This window comes from Papaver somniferum, chromosome 6 (genome assembly GCF_003573695.1).
Source record: "Papaver somniferum cultivar HN1 chromosome 6, ASM357369v1, whole genome shotgun sequence".
Lineage (NCBI taxonomy): Eukaryota > Viridiplantae > Streptophyta > Magnoliopsida > Ranunculales > Papaveraceae > Papaver > Papaver somniferum.
In genome coordinates this window covers 19,112,876-19,132,170 of record NC_039363.1, presented here as the reverse complement: position 1 = coordinate 19,132,170, position 19,295 = coordinate 19,112,876, and the positions used below count along the sequence as shown (strand labels likewise).

The window sequence follows — 19,295 nt, the reverse complement described above, 5'->3', positions numbered from 1 at the left end:
TATGTATTTTGAGAACATGATTAATATGACGAGTTAAACCCCAAGCACTGGGACGACGGAGGAGGCCGTGTTTCATCCATGTGGTAATTTAAATTAATTCTTTATTTACTTTTTGAACCAATTTTAATCGAATTAAGATTTTAATTAATTATTTGTGATTTTATTTGATGGAGCATGCTTAGTCTTAGGGATTCTTGATGCGCCATGCTCATAAAATACAAGTAATATTTTATAGAATCTACTTTGGCAAAGAATAGAGTTAATATTTTTTTTGTTTTGAACTATAATCGCCTAGAATTAAATTCTGAACCACCTGAAAATGAAAAATGGCCGAATCTTTAATCCCAGTTTCTCGCACCAGTGTTAATATTTTTATTGTATATATTTATATTTTTTATTAAGTTTAAAAAATTATCCTTCACAAGTACGAGAGTTTGAACCTCATTACTACAACCCACAAAAAATCATTAATCAATACCCCTTTTCATATGAACGCAGTTTCTAGAGTTTGAACAGAATAAGGATTCCTTATTGCTCCATGAACAGGAATAGATGACTAGGCGCACCACACTCATGCTCCATAGCCGAACAAGTAGTGTGCCAATATCTCCACTCCATGACCGAACCAGCGGCGTGCCAGCACGAGGAACACCAGTCGCTCAACCTACGAACGCTCCATGGCTCCAGCACTTCCTGGTCAAGCCAACTCTCCATGGATCCAACACTCTGTGGTCAAGTCAACTCTCCATGGCTCCAGCACTCCGTGGTCAACCGAACTCTCCATGGCTCCAGCACTCCGTGGTCAAGCCAACTCTCCATGGCTCCAACATCCGTGGTCAAGCCAACTCTACATGACTCCAGCACTCTATGGTTAAGTTAGCGCCAACGCTCCAGCATTCCGTGATCCATCCAGCAAGCCTTCCAAGTGTCATTCCCACCGTTCCACGTACTGAAGCCATTAACGCCACCATCACCATTTGAAGCCAAAATTTCAGTCCTATCATCACCGCTTGGTAGCCAAAGTTCCAGTGCCATCTTCACTGTTTGGTATCCAAAGTTCAAAGTGTTGTTTCCACCATTCCACAGACATAGCCAAAGCGGCGCCATCTTAGTCGTTCAAAGCAGCGCCATCTCCACTAGCCAAAGCGGCGCCATCCTAGCCGTTCAAAGCAACGCCATCTCCACCATCCAAGGAAGCACCATCTCCACCAGCCAAGGAAACGCCATCTCCACCAGCCAAGGAAACGCCATCCTTGCCATTCAAAGCAGTGCCATCTCTATACGTTCTGTGACCTAGCCAGCTAGCACCATTCAAGGATTCACGGACCAAATTGCAATGCCATCTCTGCCAATCAGTATCCAAAATTTCAGCGTTGATGCCAACACCCTATGGCCAAGTTGGAATTACGAAGAGCCGCTAACACGGATTCCTCATGCATTCTACCAAAGGTTAGTTGAATTTCCTTGGCAATCTCTTCATGTCTTGCTCTTTCGATTTTACTCTTGTCTGTCACTATATCATGCTTACCGCGTAGAAATGCCACTGTTACGTGCTACGCAGGGGACTTAATGTTGATGGTGGTTTTTAGCTTAGGGTTAAAATTGTAAAACCTTGCATCTGATGTGACGTCACTCTGAAAGGAAACGGTGCCGTGAGTGCTAACCTCTCCACCGACATATTTATTGAGCCGTTCAATATATCTACATGAAATTTATTCAGACTGGCGAATGTAGCAACCACCCTATATGTCATGTAAATTTCGGCGCCTTGCTTATACTTAAGTTCCTTTGAATGCCTTCTATGCTATGTTCTCCGGCTGAAACCTTAATGTTGATATGACGTGAAGATTTGTGTTCACTCGCAGCAGAATAGCACAAATCTCCAAATATCAAGGATAAGATCTTTGCATAAGGTATTCAATCAGAAAAGCATGCTGCTCTCTAGCAACGAACTTAAAAGAACTATGTGTCAACACATAGAATTCAATCAATTGTCATGACTAACTTGCAGAAGCTAGAGTTTCGCGCCTCGCGCAGTATACCAGACCTTGCTTGTCAAAATTAATCCTAGGAAAATTAGGTAATCAATCCGCCATGGATTAGCAGGTGCAAAACCTCGTCCAGAATCAGAAAAACAGGGAGCCGCAGCAGCAAAGGGAGGCGTGGCCATGCCTTAGGCCAGATGGGCCACTTGCCATTGGCCACGCCCCATCCTAAACCATCCCTCTTTTAATCGACCAATCAGGTCTCTCTAACGCCGCCAAACTCTCACCAGAAGTGTAGCCGCGCCTTATGTTTGGCCGGCCCCCTTTTCGTGGACAATCAAGTTGCTCTAAACTTGCCACCATACTAACTGGTAATCCAAACGCGCCCTGCCACGACAACATATTGATCGACATTCCAACATGTCACTCTACCGCGGTAACATGCCAACATGCCACTCTACCGCAGTAACATGCCAACACGCCACTCTGACGCGGTAACGTGCCACTTCGTGGCAACCTACCATAAATAGCCGCCACACGACAATCCCTACTCCTGTGACCGTTTCCACACTACGGGCTTGCCATAGTTCCGTTGGCATAGCCATGGCGCCATTCGCACAAAAGTATCGCCATGCCGCGACCACATGCCACACACACTAATTAGGGTTTCGACATGCCAAACCCTAATTTGGGCAAGTTGCTACCAAATCCAAATAACGTTTCCCAGAGCAATGGGATTGAAGTGGCAACAGGGCCAATGTTTCCACACCACATGTGGGTCCAACACCACGGCGCCAAACCCTAGCATTGGCCATGACACCAAACCCTAGCCTTGGCCATGCCACCAAGCCCTAACTTTGGCCACAGAGCCAAATCTTAGGTTTGGCCGTGCTAAAACGCCACAGGCATGGTCATGGCACAACGCCACTGGCATGATTCCATGCCACGGCTACTGGCACACCGCTATGCCACGGCTACTGGAACACTTCTATGCCATGCCACGGCTACTAGCATGCCACCATGCCATGGCTACTAGCACGCCGCCATGCCACGGCTACGCCATTGGCATGCTGCTGTGCCACGGCTACTGGCACACTGCTATTCCACGTCTACTAGCACACTGCTATGCCACGGCTACTGGCACATTTCTATGCCACGACTACTAGCATGCCTCCATTCCACGGCTACTCCATTGGCATGCAGTTATGCCACGGCTACTGGCACATTTCTATGCCACGGCTACTAGCACGCCGCCATGCCACGGCTACTAGCACGCCGCCATGCCACGGCTACGCCACTGGTATGCCACTAGCATGCCGCTATGCCAATGGCGCCACTCTTCTATACAACAAGATGCGGACATAATCAATGGAAATCCTTCCTCATGAGATGCAATCTCGGCCATCCAAGCTCACCACCAAACTAACATACTTGTGGTGAGTTTCAGGAAACCAGCTTCCTAAATCTAGTGGCCATGGCTACGCCAGGTGCCACTTGCATCAACGTGCCACTGGCATGCACGAGCCATGCCATCCATGCTACATTGCCATTGGCGTACACCAAAACGCCACTACGCCATTATCAGGCGCCAATACAAGGTAGCCATAATCAACGGCTACCATCCTTCATGAGATGCGATCTCAGCCACTGAAGTTCGCCACCAAACTGACAAACTTGTGGCAAGTTGTAGGCGACTAGCCAAAACGAGCCTAATAGCCTTACATGCTATTTTCCTGAAGTAAGTCCCTTGACTTTGACTTACCACACGTAGCACAGTGCTACACGTTTTCCACAAAAACACTCGAGACATGAAACATGTCATAAACTGGGGGACGCTCATCAGGGTATTGGTCTGGCGATTTACATCGTGCGGCATACAATGCGTCTGTTACAAGAAAGTGTCATGAAGTATGACAATTAGTAATGGTAAAAGTAACGGTGTAAACAATTCATTTCCTTCATCATGGAAGCGTAATGTCTGACGGTTACACGAATTCACTTCCTTCATCATGGAAGCATAACGTCTGACAGTTACACGTTACTCTATTCTTCCGCCACTCAATCGTTTCCACTTCCTACGAGACCCGGGTACGTTTCAATATGGCTTGTATAAATAGGCTTCACCTATTTTCACCAAACGACAAGTTTTGGTCGGCAAAAATACAGTATCTAGAAATCACCTGGTAGCTTTCCTTTCTGCTAGCCAGTTCTACTTTCAGATACAAGTCATAAACAACCACACCTTCAGAATCAACTATTCTGGTCTCAACACTCTCTTCGCTTCCCTCCCTAATACCAATCTTTCTCATTCACTTTGTGATCTTGGTTTAGGCCAGGATTGTACAGATTGATCTCTCGAATCAAAAGTACTCCCGTGCAGTACATTGTTTAGGGTTTAGATTCGTTTCTCACTCACACACCCAAAGTTACCAAAATCAGCAGAAACGGGTTTCACCCACAAACAGCAGGGATATATGCTGAAGGAATCGAGTAACTAACAGTAGTTTACTTGGTGTCAATTATACGAAGTTGCGGTAGTCAATTTGTATAACGACTTAATTATGAGAGTATTTAAAAATGGATCAGTCGTTGGGTTTTCCGTCTTTACAATTTTCTTCGTTAACAAAATCTTGTGTGTCTGCGATTTGATTTTATTTCGCGTTATATTACATTGTATTTATAATTAATGTAAATACACTTGTATATGCATCAATGAAATACTTGGTTTTATCCTATAGATTGGTTAAGTTTCGAACTTATGCTATATCGCAAGTGTACATCTTATTTAAGTAATCTCCTCAACAGTTCGTGTCTGTATTAGATTACACAAGGTATTTTTTTGTAGGTTGATATCGAAAATATTATGGTGTAATTGGTACCCTCTCGTCATGTCAAAGTATTATACTAATATGCGACTTAAAGAAACAGAATGAAACCAATTTGTTCATGGAGCACCTTAGAGATTCATATTAGAAATTGTGATCAATATTTCCTCCGCGGATGGGATCGCTACAAGGCTTGAATTTTCCTGATCAGTGATGCAAGGAAGAAAAATGTTAGGTAACAAGATATTGGGACTGTCATAGCTAGATGAGTTCCAATTAGAGAAAAATACCGGATTAATAAGAAATTAATTTATTATTTTTCTGAGAGCCATAGTCCTCAAGGCTCATGAAAGGAACACATATAATTGACACAATTTCATTGGTAAAGGATGTGTGCAAATATTCTGTAGTATGATCATATTCTCAGAGGAGTTATCTTTGGATATTTGATGTAGTAGTCATTTATGATCGTATACCAAGGTTTTGATTTTATCTAGTTGTACATGAAGCAGCCTGACACGCTGAAGTTCCTTTATTTTATTGTTTATAGAGTTAATGTCGCAATGGATGTTTCCAAAAACTTCTTTATTCCAGGTAGATAGTTCGGAAGGTAAATGTAGCATCTTGAGTATAAACCGTTGGCCGAAGGGTCAACGTTCGTGAAATTACAAGAGTTACATAAAAGGGATGGTAGAAATGAGTGAGTTTACCAAGATCTAAGGCAGCGGGAAGGTTTTTGTAGCTTTTGGATCTCAATATTAAAATTAAATAAAAGAGGGACATAACAGGAGCCAACTCGAGTTAAACGACTACCTTGGTTTCTAAATAAAGTTATAACAGTTGACACGATACGAGCGCTCGTCATCATTCTGCATCATCGACCCTGAATATCAGAATGTATCTTTTCCGGATACTTCTTGTTCTTTCAAAGTGACATCCCGTCTTCTAATTTAGCATCACTAAACACACATCCCATATACTCCATTTTAGTCTTAGTGATTCTAAATCCCTTCCAAAACCATTAGGGTTAGGAATTGCGATACCAAAGTGTCCAAATCTGATCCATTCGACTTTAGGATCTGAACCATTAGTGTTAGCTATTAGGATTCCAGAATGTCCAAATCCCTTTGTGGTAGATTTGTTTGCAAAATTCACCGTTTCCTTCCATGAATTTATAATTCCATGAGATTACAAATCATGGGATTTATGTAAATCTCTTATGTGTTTGGTATCTCAGTTAAAATCCCTAGGATTCATAAAAAGTCTTTTGTTTTAAAGTCCATGTACCTTTTGGCATTACCCTCAAATTTTAAAATTACATATATATATATATATATATATATATATATATATATATATATATATATATATATATATATATAAGGTTTATAGTCAAAAATAAAAATAAATAAAAAGTGGGTCCATAAATCCCTTGATAAGTTTCCCAACAAATCTTAAGAAAGGGGTCAGACTTCATATCTGATGGAAAAGTGATTTCCACAGAAAAAGCAACCCAAGGGATTTGAAAACCAAATATACCAAAAAGAACGTAATTCCACCAAATTTCTTGGAAACATAAATTCCACTTTTAAAATTGTATGGCCAAACCTATCATCAATTAGGATACCAACAAAGTGTTTGAAGACCTTTAGCGTTAGGAATTAGGATACCAACAAAGTGTCCAAAACCAAAACCAAAAACCAAAGTAGTCATGTGTCAGCCCTAATCTTAAACCCGGATGCGTTTCTCCTCGCAGCTAGACAGACACATGTCGCATCGCATCAGATTCTGGACCTGTTAAAAAGTCTTAAAGAGTGTGAAGAGGTAAGAAGGAATCTCGAACTTTAATGTCTTCATCAAACTAGTTCCATAGGTTTAACTTGTATTAAATTTTGAAGAACAAGACTGCAAATGGGTATTCTTGCTCTGTAATTTCCGATTGAGGTAAAGGGGGATTTCATTCCCAATTTGAGTTTGATGATTTAAGGGTTGTTGTTTTCCATGCTGCTACTTCTTTTCCGTTAATGCTCTGACTTGAATTCAATTAAAGATTTGATATCTTTGTAACTTATGAGCAGGTGGGTTTAATTTCTAGTATTGAGAATGAACTCAGTATTTACTTCTTGATGAACACTATTCTGTTAATGTTTTGAATTTGAGTCTTCCACTTTGGCTTATGACTTGATATGAATCTCAGGAAGAGGTGTTTCTTTATGTTTGTATGAATTTAATTCGAAGAACTGATGCCAGTGATTCCATACCCTTGATTACAGGTCCTGATGGGCATAAATGGGGTGTTATCTTAGTGGTTAAATATTGGGATTGATCTAGCAGATTAATGAAATCTAGTTCACATGTTTATGTAATAGAAAGTGAGAAATTTGTCATAGTTGATTAATGACTTGTCTTAACTATTGCTAGTACTATTAGTCTATCAAATCATGTAGCCTATGGTGACCTGTCCTAGAGAGATCCGTTTAACTTAACGTTTACTTTGAAAATCCAACAGAGTATGTTTCAGATGTGGTTTTATCATGTTGATAGATTGAATATTGGGTGTGCTTTTTTTAGAGATAAAGATTTGGGTTGTTAAAGGGTACTTTTTAATATGATCATATTTGTAAAAGGCGTTGTTCATTTGCAGGAATTCAATGATCCTGGGTCTATAAGATAACTGAGAACTGTGTCATTTACTTTATTTGTAAGGAAGAAATAAATATGGGTCATGCTGAGCAGCCGAAACAAAGAGTAGCGTTTGTGCTAATTGATGGATTAGGTGATGTGTCTCTGCCGAGGTTTGGAAACCGAACTCCTCTTCAAGTTGCCAAAATTCCCAATCTGGATGCAGTTGCTTCAGCTGGAGTTAATGGCCTTATGGATCCTGTAGAAGCAGGCCTGGGTTGTGGAAGTGACACAGCTCATCTTTCTCTATTAGGTTATGACCCACGAGTCTACTATCGAGGTCGTGGAGCATTTGAGTCTATGGGTGCTGGATTAGCAATGCAGCCTGGAGATATTGCATTCAAGGTTTGCCCTTTTCTTCTCCTTTGGAGTATAGTTTCCTTCTGTTTTGTTTATTTCATCTTCGTTGAGTAGAAAATTTACATTGTAATGAAATTGACAGTGGAGAGCACTATCTTTTTCCTCACACTTTATCTGGTGATGATATGGTTAATGGTTAATCACTAATTAGTGAACCGGCAGCAAAAGTTTTCTTTCAAGACAACTGTGTTATTCCATACGGCTATAACAGCAAAAGAGTTTAAGAATAAGAAATAAGATGATTACACAAAAGTAAACCTTTTTGGATGGCAGACCCAATCCTCCCAAGGAACGGCTCTATCCATATATCCATGTTAGGAGAGTGTATTGAAATGGTTCATTCTGTGCTTTACTTTTCATTTATACCGTAGTAAAAACACATCCTAAACTTCCCTGTTAACTGTTTATCAGAATTGGAAAGCAATCACAGTAGTCATCTCACGTCTGGGTGTAATTGCTCAAACATGTTCTTTCCTGTTTCTGTTTTGAGATGATTTATGGTTTGCCACGTGATGCTGCTGGCCAATCAGCCCGAGTTATATTTGTTGCATGATCTGATTTTTAAACTTGGTTCATTATTATATATGCAGATGGAAGGGATAACTATAAATTCCCAATTGTCTGATAAATAAGATGGAAATGGTCTTGTGGGAATAATCTTCAAAACCCAGTACTCAGTTTTTTACCTCATTGTATTGGGTGGTTCACTAAATAGTTTGGTTTTCGCAATTCCATTTGAAAAGTGCATATTTTGTGAGGTATTGTATCTAAGGAAAAACTGTAACTAGGCTTAAATATTAAAAGATGAACTTTATATATAGGTTGGCCAACTTTAAAGTTACTCTACCGATATTTGCTTGTTAAACCATATAGTATGGAGCACTTCAATTTGATATGTGTAGATTCCCAGGGGCCAGGACCCTATAAACATAGTAAGTTTCCAAATACTCTTAGGCGTGCAGCATTTAGTGGATAAGAAATCTTCAAATACTTTCTTATTGGATGTTATGCGTCATTATTTGTGTCAGCTAAGTAATGGGGATGTTTGCTAGCTCAAATTTCACTTCAGGTAACAGTGAAGATCAATATTTTGGTTCTATAATTCCGAACTCTTATACTTTATTTTGATTTTGCATTCTTTATTCACAATTCTGATGGTTCGCTATTGTCATATGCAGTCAAACTTTGCAACATTAGATGAGGATTCTGGGGTTGTTACCAGTAGAAGAGCTGACAGGCATTTCGAGGAAGAGGGACCTATCCTCTGTGCTGCGTTGGATAAACTGAAGCTACCAACTTTCCCTGAATATGAAGTTAGAGTAAGGTGAGGGTTCTTCTTGTGAAGGTTTTCGATATTTGTTGATTTGAGTTTGAGATAACTTTAAGGGGCCTACCCTCATCAGATATGCAACAGAGCACAGATGTGGAGTAGTTGTGAAAGGGCCAAAACTGAGTGGAAATATATCTGGAACAGACCCATTAAAAGACAACCGCTTGCTTTTGAAAGCGAAGCCTCTGGATGATACTGATGAAGCAAAGCACACAGCTGCAGTTGTCAATGAACTCTCTAAGGAGATGTCAAAAATTCTGATTGCGCACCCATTGAATGCAAAACGTTTGGCTGAAGGGAAGAACATTGCCAACATTGTCCTTTTACGAGGCTGTGGTATTCGAATTGAGGTATGTTTTGTCCCTCCTTTGCTAATACTGGCCAGCTTGAAACATCTGTCCTGTATGGCTTGAATACTTAATCTTTTTGTTTCATTTGTGCTACAGGTTCCACCTTTTGAAGAGAAGCATGGGTTGTGGCCATGCATGGTAGCCCCCACCAAAATTATTGCTGGGCTGGGACTATCTCTTGGTATTGATATCCTTGATGCTCCAGGAGCAACAGGAGATTATCGTACTCTCTTAACTTCTAAGGCGACAGCTATCGCTAAAGCTCTATCATCCCCACTTCAGCCTTCTCCAAATGTTTTTGTACCAGGAGAGGATGAACACGAACCAGGCCGAGCCAATGGCTATGACTTTGGCTTCCTCCACATAAAGGTGCTAACTTACCAAATTAAATTTTATTCTTTGTTTCTTTATTTTTTTCTTCACTTAAATGTTAAAAAACTTCAATGTATCTCTCTATCTTTTCTTTTCTTTTCATAAATACCGTTGTCTTATCACTTTCTGGCTGTGTCAATGCTCAGGTAACAGTGTTGTTGGTGTTTTGTTTTCTCTACCTACAAGTTGACTCATAAATCCATTTAACTGCCAATAGTTAAGCTTTTTGACTTCACAGGGATCAGTTGACACCTTTCTTTCCTCTAGGCATCATCAGTCATCTTGGACTAAAACAGTCCTCTCTTACCACAAAGAAAGATCAGTTGTGTCCAGCAACCAATTTTTCACATGATAAGTTTAAAATCTTCTAATGTATGAAGCTAGACAACCACATCATAACCATTTTGATTTGTTGAAGGGTACCATTTTGATTTCTTTTCAAATTATGTATCTTTTTCATTCATCTGTTCCACATTAACTCCTTAAGGTGGTGTTATATGACAGGCAATAGATGACGCGGGCCACGACAAGGCAAGTGTGTTCAAGGTTAAGGCATTGGAAGCAGTTGATGCAGCAATAAGTCAACTGGCGAGGCTCCTCTGGCAGACAGAATGTACTGGGAATTTCCAGTACTCCATTTGCATCACCGGTGACCACTCCACTCCTGTCGAATATGGAGATCACAGTTTTGAACCGGTCCCATTCACTATTTGCCGGTTAAAAGACTATGTAGGTGCAGTGGGAGGAGAGTCTGTTATACTGGAAACCTCCCTTGATCCATTTCCTCTTCCAAAAGTCGATCCTGCCGCTGACCTGAAACAGATTGGTTTTGACGAGGAGAATAATAATCCAAGGGAAGCTATCTGCGGTGATTTGGTAAGCAGTTTTCATGAATTAGCTTGCGCTAGGGGCTGCCTTGGACGATTTCCTGGTGGTGAGATGATGGGAATCATAAAGACATTTCTTACTCTTGAAGTCTGAAATATTTGAGCAGATATGTTCTGGGTAGCGGAATACTGATAAAAACTCGAATAATCATTTTGTCTGAGCTACTAATTAACTTAATACGTAACGAGAAATGAATGTTTGGAATGAAAAAAGGTTCAAACTATATCACATCCCACAATTTTGAGCATGAGTATTTGGCAGTATTTCTAACATATTTGCAATCTGCTGGGTTTGTGGAAATCTGGGCACTTGGCAAATTGACATGTTAGGACTTGGGGCAAAATGTAAAGGTCCATATAGATCAATAACCCGGTGTTTTAATTAACAGTCCGCTTGGCCTAAAACAGTCCTCCGACACTACAAAGAGAGAGTAGTTCATTAATTATTAGGGTTCTCGAGAGCGAGAAGAAGAATGGCGATGAGAGCAATCATGAAGAAGATTATTATTTCTCCTAAAGTTGGATTTATGCAAAGACTGATTCCTCCATGCAGTAATGATACTGTAATAAAAGATTAGAGAAGAGACTATCTTAATAACGAACTGGTCGTTTGTGATTTGGAAAAGATATTCAAAGATGGGAACAGATCAACCTATGCTGAAAGGCCTGGATTGGGTGCATTCGATCCATGCGTTATGGATGGAAAAGAGTGAAGATGAACAGAGGCGAGACCTTGACATGTACTGGAAATACTTGAAGCGCTATCTGCATCGTAAAGGAATTGATACCAGTAATCATTGGCTATTACTGTCTATGAAAATTATCAAATATTTTAGCAAAGAATCAGAACAAGGAGTCATGGAGTTTGTACATGGTTCAGCAAGAAACACTTGGGACATGATTCCAAAGAAAACTCTCCATTTCAAATTTTACTGTTGGCAAAGAGTCTCAACCTCACAGAAACATGATGTGTCGTTATATTTATCATAGGTGCATAACGAAATGAGCTTTATCATTTTCACCACCCGACTGGCCGTTTGGCATTAGCATGAACATGTTCTATTACTCGAAAAGTAAAGGCAGTTCCCGTGGGAGTTTGACATAATTTTGGTACCAGTTATTAAGTCCCAAGACTTGACCAGTTGCCAATAATCTGCTCGTACGAGATCTGTAGTTTAGGATATGTTTCTGCGAATGCGGACTATATGCATCTACCACACTGTAAATGACAGTCTTGTAGGACATGGTCAGTTGTCAGTGTGGATGTGTTCCGAGACCATTTTTTTGGTTTCATTAAGGATGGATGTAAGAAGGGAAGAAGTTTGGGGCAATCCGGAATAGACCCCCATCTCATTTTCCAGTACAGAGAAGTCTCAGAAACATATATGGGCGCTTTGCTACATTTTTATACACAATGCATTAGAGGAATGTAAGACGACCCTCTTCTTGGTCTGCTCATGTGACATTGGCCATGGCAGAGTTTAGGGTGACCCAAGTACTTGTTTCTCGGCATAAAGTATCCCTAATAAAAGTTCAAACTGCAAACCTTAAAAAGTTGCTGAGACGATAGTGATCATCACCATTGCTAAAAAGTTTACATCGCTGTCAGAATATAGGTCCCCAGTACTCTTCAGTAAGGAACTTGCAATATATGGTACAAAAACAAATGAAAACAGACATTAAAGACCTAGCCTCAACTACCACCACTACTACAGTACCCGTGATACTATCACAACATCAGTTCCATTTTTGCGTATCTAACTTTTTAAAGTTGAGCTTGACCTAGTACCATATATGGGTATTTTGAAGACCAAGTTTCTGAAGAAGCAATCAATAGGAAGCTGCTGCTGGGACATCACTCTCTACGCATGCACTTGCCTATAAATTAAAGACCTACTCTTAAACTAATCATATTTTTGTTTGAGTTCTCTCTGAAACTGGCTGGTGAAGCTGAACAAACAATGGATCTGTTTGAAGACCTCAATCTCTTGACGTGCCCATGTCAATTCATCAAGAAATCAACGAAACTAGCCAAAACATCTCAAAAAACATTCATGTTGGTGATCTTATTCCTCATACTCCCACTTTCACCAGTGGAAAGTGGTTTTTGTTTTTGTTTTTGACCCACATCCCCGACTCTCAATGACGGTCAATGGACAGTGGACCGGTCAAGACGGTCATAGATACAATAACGATACCTGAGCAGTTAAAGTTGGTCGTTGATTAATTACCATTTTAACCCTCTAGATCGACCGCCACCCACGACCGATGGACCTAGTTAAGTATGTGACACGATTTTCTAGGCCACAACAGGATCGATCTATATCCTTAATTCTGCGTTTCCCCTTTCTCTGCTCATCTTTTTCTCGTTATCTCTCTTTCTCTTTATCTTTCTCTCTTCACCTTATTTCCCCTTTCTCTCCTCAAATCTGCAGACCCAAAAACATAAACTTTCTCCTTCATCACCTTCATCAGTGCCTTACTTCTAATGAAGTTTTTCTGCTCAAAATCAATATTTGAATTAAATTTCCTTTTATTTCTCAATAACAAAACACACAGATCTGAAAAACCAAAGTTTCAATCGAAGAGGAAACAAAAGATCGGAATCCTTTTTCGATTTTTGTTTTTCGATTCATATTCTACAACTTAAGAACTTGTGATAGGATCCTGGTACTGATTAGCTGATCCTAATATTAACAAACACACAAGAACAGTTGATCTTTTGAATGGAGATCGACCACTTCTAAATAAAGCTTAATATTTTGATAATTGAATGCCAAACCTAAAACAAACTAAGGATATGTATAGAGAACGTAATCATTTGCAAATAAGGAAACAGAAAACTAATTCCTAAAATAACTATAGTTGGAGTCGGTGTCCCAACATCCCACCCGTCTTCAGATGAAGCTTGTCCTCAAGCTGCAAAGGCAGGAAAACGATTAATGAAATATTAGGCATCTTCCCATGTAGCCTCTTCTACAGAACGATTTTTCCATTTAATCAACCAACGAGTTACCGCAACATTGCGTTGCTTAAACATTCCTCGATCCAAGATTTTCTCTGGTTCCCATTCGAACTGATCTAGTGTTGTAGGTAAGTGGGATTCAACTGTGTCATGTGCTCCTAATTTCAACTTCAAGGCTGACACATGAAAAACAGGATGCATGCGGCTTGTTGGAGGCATGCGCAGCTTATAAGAAACAAGTCCGATTTTCTCTTCAACGCGAAAAGGTCCATAGAAACGTGGAAAGAGCTTAGAATACGCTTGATTTGCAGTTGTAGTCTGTCTGTAGGGTTGTAAACGAAGATAAACCAAGTCATTTATCTCAAAGCTTCTTTCTGTCCTACGAGCATCGGCGTAGGATTTCATTCGAGCTTGAGCAGCTTGGAGATGCATCTTAAGGATCTGTAAGGTTCGATCTCGTGATCGCAAGGAGGTGTCCACAGCATGGACAACAGTAGAGCCTGGAAAATAACTCGCAACAGTTGGCGGAGGAAGACTATACAGCGCTTCAAATGGAGCCATCTTAATGGCTGAATGGTAAGTGGTGTTATACCACCATTCAGCCCACGACAACCAACTATTCCAACTGTGTGGTTTATCACCAGCAAAAAAATGGAGATAGCACTCTAAAGTGCGATTCGTTACCTCGGTTTGGCCATCCGTTTGCGGATGATAAGCGGAACTCCGACACAGTTTGGTACCTTGGAGCGAAAAGAAAGCTTCCCAAAAATTACTTAAAAATATAGGATCACGATCACTTACAATTGTCCGGGGCATGACATGAAGACGAACAACATCTCGAACAAAGATATCTGCTACGGTAGCGGCAGTATAAGGGTGTGAAATTGCGCAAAAATGAGCATACTTAAAAGACGATCAACTACCACCATTATTGAATTCTTACGGATGGAAGTAGGAAAACCGTCAATAAAATCCATTGATATATCGAGCCACACATCATAAGGAATGGGCAACGGCTGAAGGAGACCTGGAGGAGAAATGGATTCCGATTTATTTTTTTGACATACGTCGCACTCCGCAATGTAAGACTTAATTATTTTCTTCATACCAATCCAATAAAAGTTTGCCTTCAACCTCTTATACGTTCATAAGAATACAGAGTGCCCAGCAGATGGGGTACCATGAAACTCATGTAAGAGTTTAGCACACCAAGGTGAAGTAGAGGCAACCACAATACGTCCCTTGTATCGGAGAATATTATCCACATAAGAATAGTGTGCCTTATGGATTGGATCCCGACGTAATCCATCAATAATTAAGCTCAACTCATTATCATTATGGCATTCATGAATTATTTCATTAACCCCAGCAAATATTGGTGTTGTAACAGCCATTAAACGAGGGATTTCAACTCGAGATAATGCATCAGTTGCATTGTTTTCAGAGCCACGCTTGTAAACTATCTCATAGTCGTAGCCAAGAAGTTTAGTTACCCATTTCTGTTGTTCTAACGAAGATAAGCGTTGCTCCAGAAAATACTTTAAACTACGGTGATCCGTACATATTTTAAAATGTCGACCCAGTAAATAGGGTCGCCACTTCTGGACAGCAGAAACAATAGCTAGCATTTCCTTATCATAAACAGAGAGATTCAAAAAAATTTCCTGAAAGAGACTTGCTATGATAAGCGATGTGCTTACCTTCCTGCATAAGGACAGCTCCCAACCCGTTTCCTGAAGCATCACACTCTATGACAAATTCCTTTGAGAAATCAGGAAATTGGAGAACTGGTGTAGTTGTTAATGATGTCTGTATCTTTTTAAAAGCAACCGTAGCATCATTGGACCAATTAAATGCATCCTTTTTAAGAAATGCAGTTAAAGGTGCACTAATCTTCCCGTAATCCTTGACAAACTTACGGTAATATCCTGTCAATCCTAAAAATCCACAGAGATACTTTACCGACAATGAAATAGGCCAATTCAAAATACTTGTAATTTTATCGTCTTCCACCGATACTCCCTCCGCTGAAATTTTATGCCCGAGATAACCTACTGAAGACTTCGCAAATGCACACTTCGATTCCTTCACAAAGAGATGATTAGCTCGTAAAATATCGAAAACAATCGAAAGATGGTGAATATGCTCTTCAATTGACTTGCTATAAATCAAAATATCGTCAAAAAATACCAAGACAAATCGACGTAAATGGGGTCGAAAAAGGTCGTTCATCAAGCTTTGGAAAGTCGCCGGAGCATTGGAAAGGCCGAAAGGCATTACCAAAAACTCATAATGACCATCATGCGTCCGAAACACGGTTTTTGTAAATTATTGCTCCCTTCAATTCATCTAATAACTCATCCACCACTGGAATTGGGTATCGATCCTTAATAGTGATGTTATTTAGAGCACGATAGTCTACGCACATGCGCCATGAGCCATCTTTCTTACGAACTAACAAAACCGGTGAAGAGTAAGGACTTGAGCTAAGACGAATGAAACCGGCCTCTTTGAGTTCAGCAACCACCCTTTCAATCTCTTCTTTCTGGAAATATGGGTACCGATAAGGACGCACATTCACCGGAGAAGAATCTGGAACCACTGGAATGTGGTGATCATGAGAACGCTTGGGCGGCAAAGATGTAGGAGACTCAAAAACATCAGAAAATTGCAATATTAGCTCTCTTATTGCAGGAGGTGTCACTGAGTTACTTGAATCTGTTTCATTTGTAGTATTTGTTAATTGTAAGAAAATACCTTGCTTCTCACGGCATATAACTCGCTGCATAGGATTAGTATCCAAAAGCATAACAGTTGGAGAGTTGTCACCAATTAGGGAGAATTCTCTATCAAGTTTGTAAAACTTCATAATTAGCTTATTGAAATCCCAAGTAAACGTACCCAAACTACGTAGCCATTGAACTCCAAGAACAACATTACAACCACTGACTTCTAATAGATAAAAGTCGGTGTCAAATACATAATCCTGTAACTTAATAGTGACATTAGAGCATGAACCGGTAGTGTTTAAAAATCCACCGTCCCCTATCATAAATTGCATAACAGTGTTACTAGACGTAACCTTATAACCACAGTGTTTTGCGATCTTAGGATGGAGAAAATTATGAGTAGATCCCTAATCAATAAGTATCGTCACTGGATGTCCTTTAATATACCCTGTGATGCGCATTGTTTTCGGAAACGGAGAGCCCATAAATGCATGTAACGAAATTTCAGGTGTCAAAGCAATATGTTTTTCACTTTCAATCAACACATCTTCGGGAATGTCTTCACTGTTATCCTGTTGCATCTCCGTGATAGACATATCGTTAGCAACTTCAAGGAACAATAACCTGTACTTCGCACATAGATGACCTTGCGTATACGGCTCATCACAGTTAAAGCAAAGGCCTTTCGCACGACGTTGTTTTTTCTCTTCCCATGTCAACCGTTTAATGCCAGAAGGTACGACATTTCGTTGTGGTAGAGATGGGTTTACGCATCGATGTGCTTACGATTACCGAATCGAGAACGTAGTGCACGAGAGAACTGTTTCCAAGTTAATTCCCCAAAAGTCCCAAAAGACTCTTTGATCCATCTAAACCATGAATTGGCATCTTTATCAAGATGCGCAGCAGCCACCGGTACCTTTTGATTCTCAGTTACCCCATGAAGAGAAAAGAACTGCTCAGCTTTAAAAATCCACCCGTCTGGATCATTACCATCAAATATAGGAAACTTTAGATTTATAGGGCTTCCTCGGAGTAATGGACCAACCCCACCATCACCTGGCATATGACGATTTTGATTGTCAGTTCGCTCATCGTGGCCACCTTGCTGCAGACGAAGAAGAGCCGCAATGTTGCGATTCATTGTCTGTAATTCTGTAAGAAGGGTATTTTGAGTGGTCTCCAGAGTAGTTTGCGCGTCACGGAAGGTATCAAATTTTTCATTAGACTCTGTTCGTTCAGTCCGCATCTCTGTTCGTTCAGTCCGCATCTCTTCGAGCATGTCTTGCAAAGAGGTATTCAAAGTTTCAAGACGCTCATTCAAGTGTGCGTTGGTTACACCCGTGATCTGTAAAACTAATAAGAACTTGGATAAATACGTGAGTGAAGCCTTTCGATGGAAAACGTCAGCAACAATTGCGTGGGATAAATACGTGAGTGAAGCTTTTCGATAAGAAACGTCAGCAACAATCGCGTGAGCAACCCGTGTTTTGAAGAATAAAGAGCATCTAAACCTAGGTGATACCAGATGATAGGATCCTGGTACTGATTAGCTGATCCTAATATTAACAAACACACAAGAACAGTTGATCTTTTGAATGGAGATCGATCACTTCTAAATAAATCTTAATAGTTTGATAATTGAATGCCAAACCTAAAACAAACTAAGGATATATATAGAGAACGTAATCATTTGCAAATAAGGAAACAGAAAACTAATTCCTAAAATAACTATACTTGGAGTCGGTGTCCCAACAAGTTGTTACTTGTGTTCTTGTGGAAGGAAAAAAATATGGCTAACTGATTTCGATGGCCAACTGATGTAAGTTCCTAATTGTAGAAATTTAATTTGTAGAATTTTTTGATTGATTTTTCTTTTGATTTTTATTGAAATTATTTGGGTTGGGTTTCTTTGTGTTTCCCTGTCTGATTTAGTATTTCTCTGAATCCTGAAAGCCTTAGTTTCTTCTTTGCTGAGCTTAGTTTTGAAAAACATTGAAATTTTAGTATCTTTCTTTATGAACTTATATCATGGTGAAGTTTTGCTTAATTTTGATGTTTGCAGATTATCAGTTAGCCAAGCTTTAGAGATTTCAAATAAATTTTAGTAAATTTAATTTTTCTGGTTATGTAAAGACTTTTAGATCTTACTAACATGGATGATTTGGAAGAACCCATCAATTTCATAAGGGTTTTGAAAAATTGATTTATAGCATTATTAAGAAATCTAATTTGAACGAGATGTTATCTGAAAATGTTGTTATTATCTTGATGATGGGTTTATTGGAACAACTGAATGACTAATTTCAGCTGTTATAGGCATGGAGTTTGTCTTTGGGTGATAAATGACTACCAGACATTTACTTTCACTGGGTTTGTCATCTTACGAAACACCACAGAAGTAAGTCTCTTGCTCACCCTTGATTTTGATTTATCTTGGCTCTTAACTGTTAAATTTGATGTATTTATAACTTCAAAATTCTGATAATAGTCTTTGTGCCAAAGAAGAGCTGCAAATGGAGTCATCAACTGCAATATCTCTATTCAAAGTATTAGGTCCAGCTGGTGGTAGTGAATATTGTAGAACATGGGAATGGTAAGGGGAAGATGAAGCTATGAGAAGTACTAGAAGATGGTAAATTTCTTAAATCCTTAGCTAGCTCTAGGGTCAAGTAAGATCATGATTAATGGGGAACGGATCTGACTGTGGGGATTTAGTTGCATAGATGTGTTGTGGTTTATGTCTTTGATTTTTTCTCTATTATTATGGATTTGTTATATGTGTTTAGGTTTAGGGGTTATGCTTTTAT

General features: G+C 39.8%; 2 protein-coding genes across 4 annotated transcripts; one reads left to right on the top strand and one right to left on the bottom strand.

Moving 5' to 3' along the window:
• Positions 1–6,497: 6,497 nt before the first annotated feature.
• Positions 6,498–11,024, top strand: LOC113287122 (probable 2,3-bisphosphoglycerate-independent phosphoglycerate mutase). Of its 3 annotated transcripts, none has more exons than XM_026535803.1 (6): positions 6,498–6,634; positions 7,455–7,837; positions 9,031–9,176; positions 9,256–9,532; positions 9,629–9,901; positions 10,409–11,024. In XM_026535803.1, exons 2-6 carry the CDS (start codon positions 7,529–7,531, stop codon positions 10,883–10,885), a joined length of 1,482 nt encoding a protein of 493 aa, XP_026391588.1. In that variant the 5' UTR covers positions 6,498–6,634; positions 7,455–7,528; the 3' UTR covers positions 10,886–11,024. The 3 variants fall into 3 exon arrangements, with proteins under 3 accessions (XP_026391588.1, XP_026391586.1, XP_026391587.1); XM_026535801.1 differs by having other exon boundaries at positions 6,617–6,754; XM_026535802.1 differs by lacking the exon at positions 6,498–6,634 and adding an exon at positions 6,641–6,888.
• Positions 11,025–13,741: 2,717 nt separating this feature from the next.
• Positions 13,742–14,317, bottom strand: LOC113290596. The gene has a single exon (XM_026540186.1). It carries the CDS (start codon positions 14,315–14,317, stop codon positions 13,742–13,744), a length of 576 nt encoding a protein of 191 aa, XP_026395971.1.
• Positions 14,318–19,295: the final 4,978 nt, after the last annotated feature.

Bases quoted from the DNA above. Each gene is read 5' to 3' on its own strand.
- LOC113290596 (XM_026540186.1), bottom strand. From the start codon at position 14,317: ATGGCTCCATTTGAAGCGCTGTATAGTCTTCCTCCGCCAACTGTTGCG.
- LOC113287122 (XM_026535803.1), top strand. From the start codon at position 7,529: ATGGGTCATGCTGAGCAGCCGAAACAAAGAGTAGCGTTTGTGCTAATT. The intron at 9,533-9,628 runs GTATGTTTTGTC...TTTGTGCTACAG, and splicing joins GCTGTGGTATTCGAATTGAG to GTTCCACCTTTTGAAGAGAA. The intron at 9,902-10,408 runs GTGCTAACTTAC...GTTATATGACAG, and splicing joins TTGGCTTCCTCCACATAAAG to GCAATAGATGACGCGGGCCA.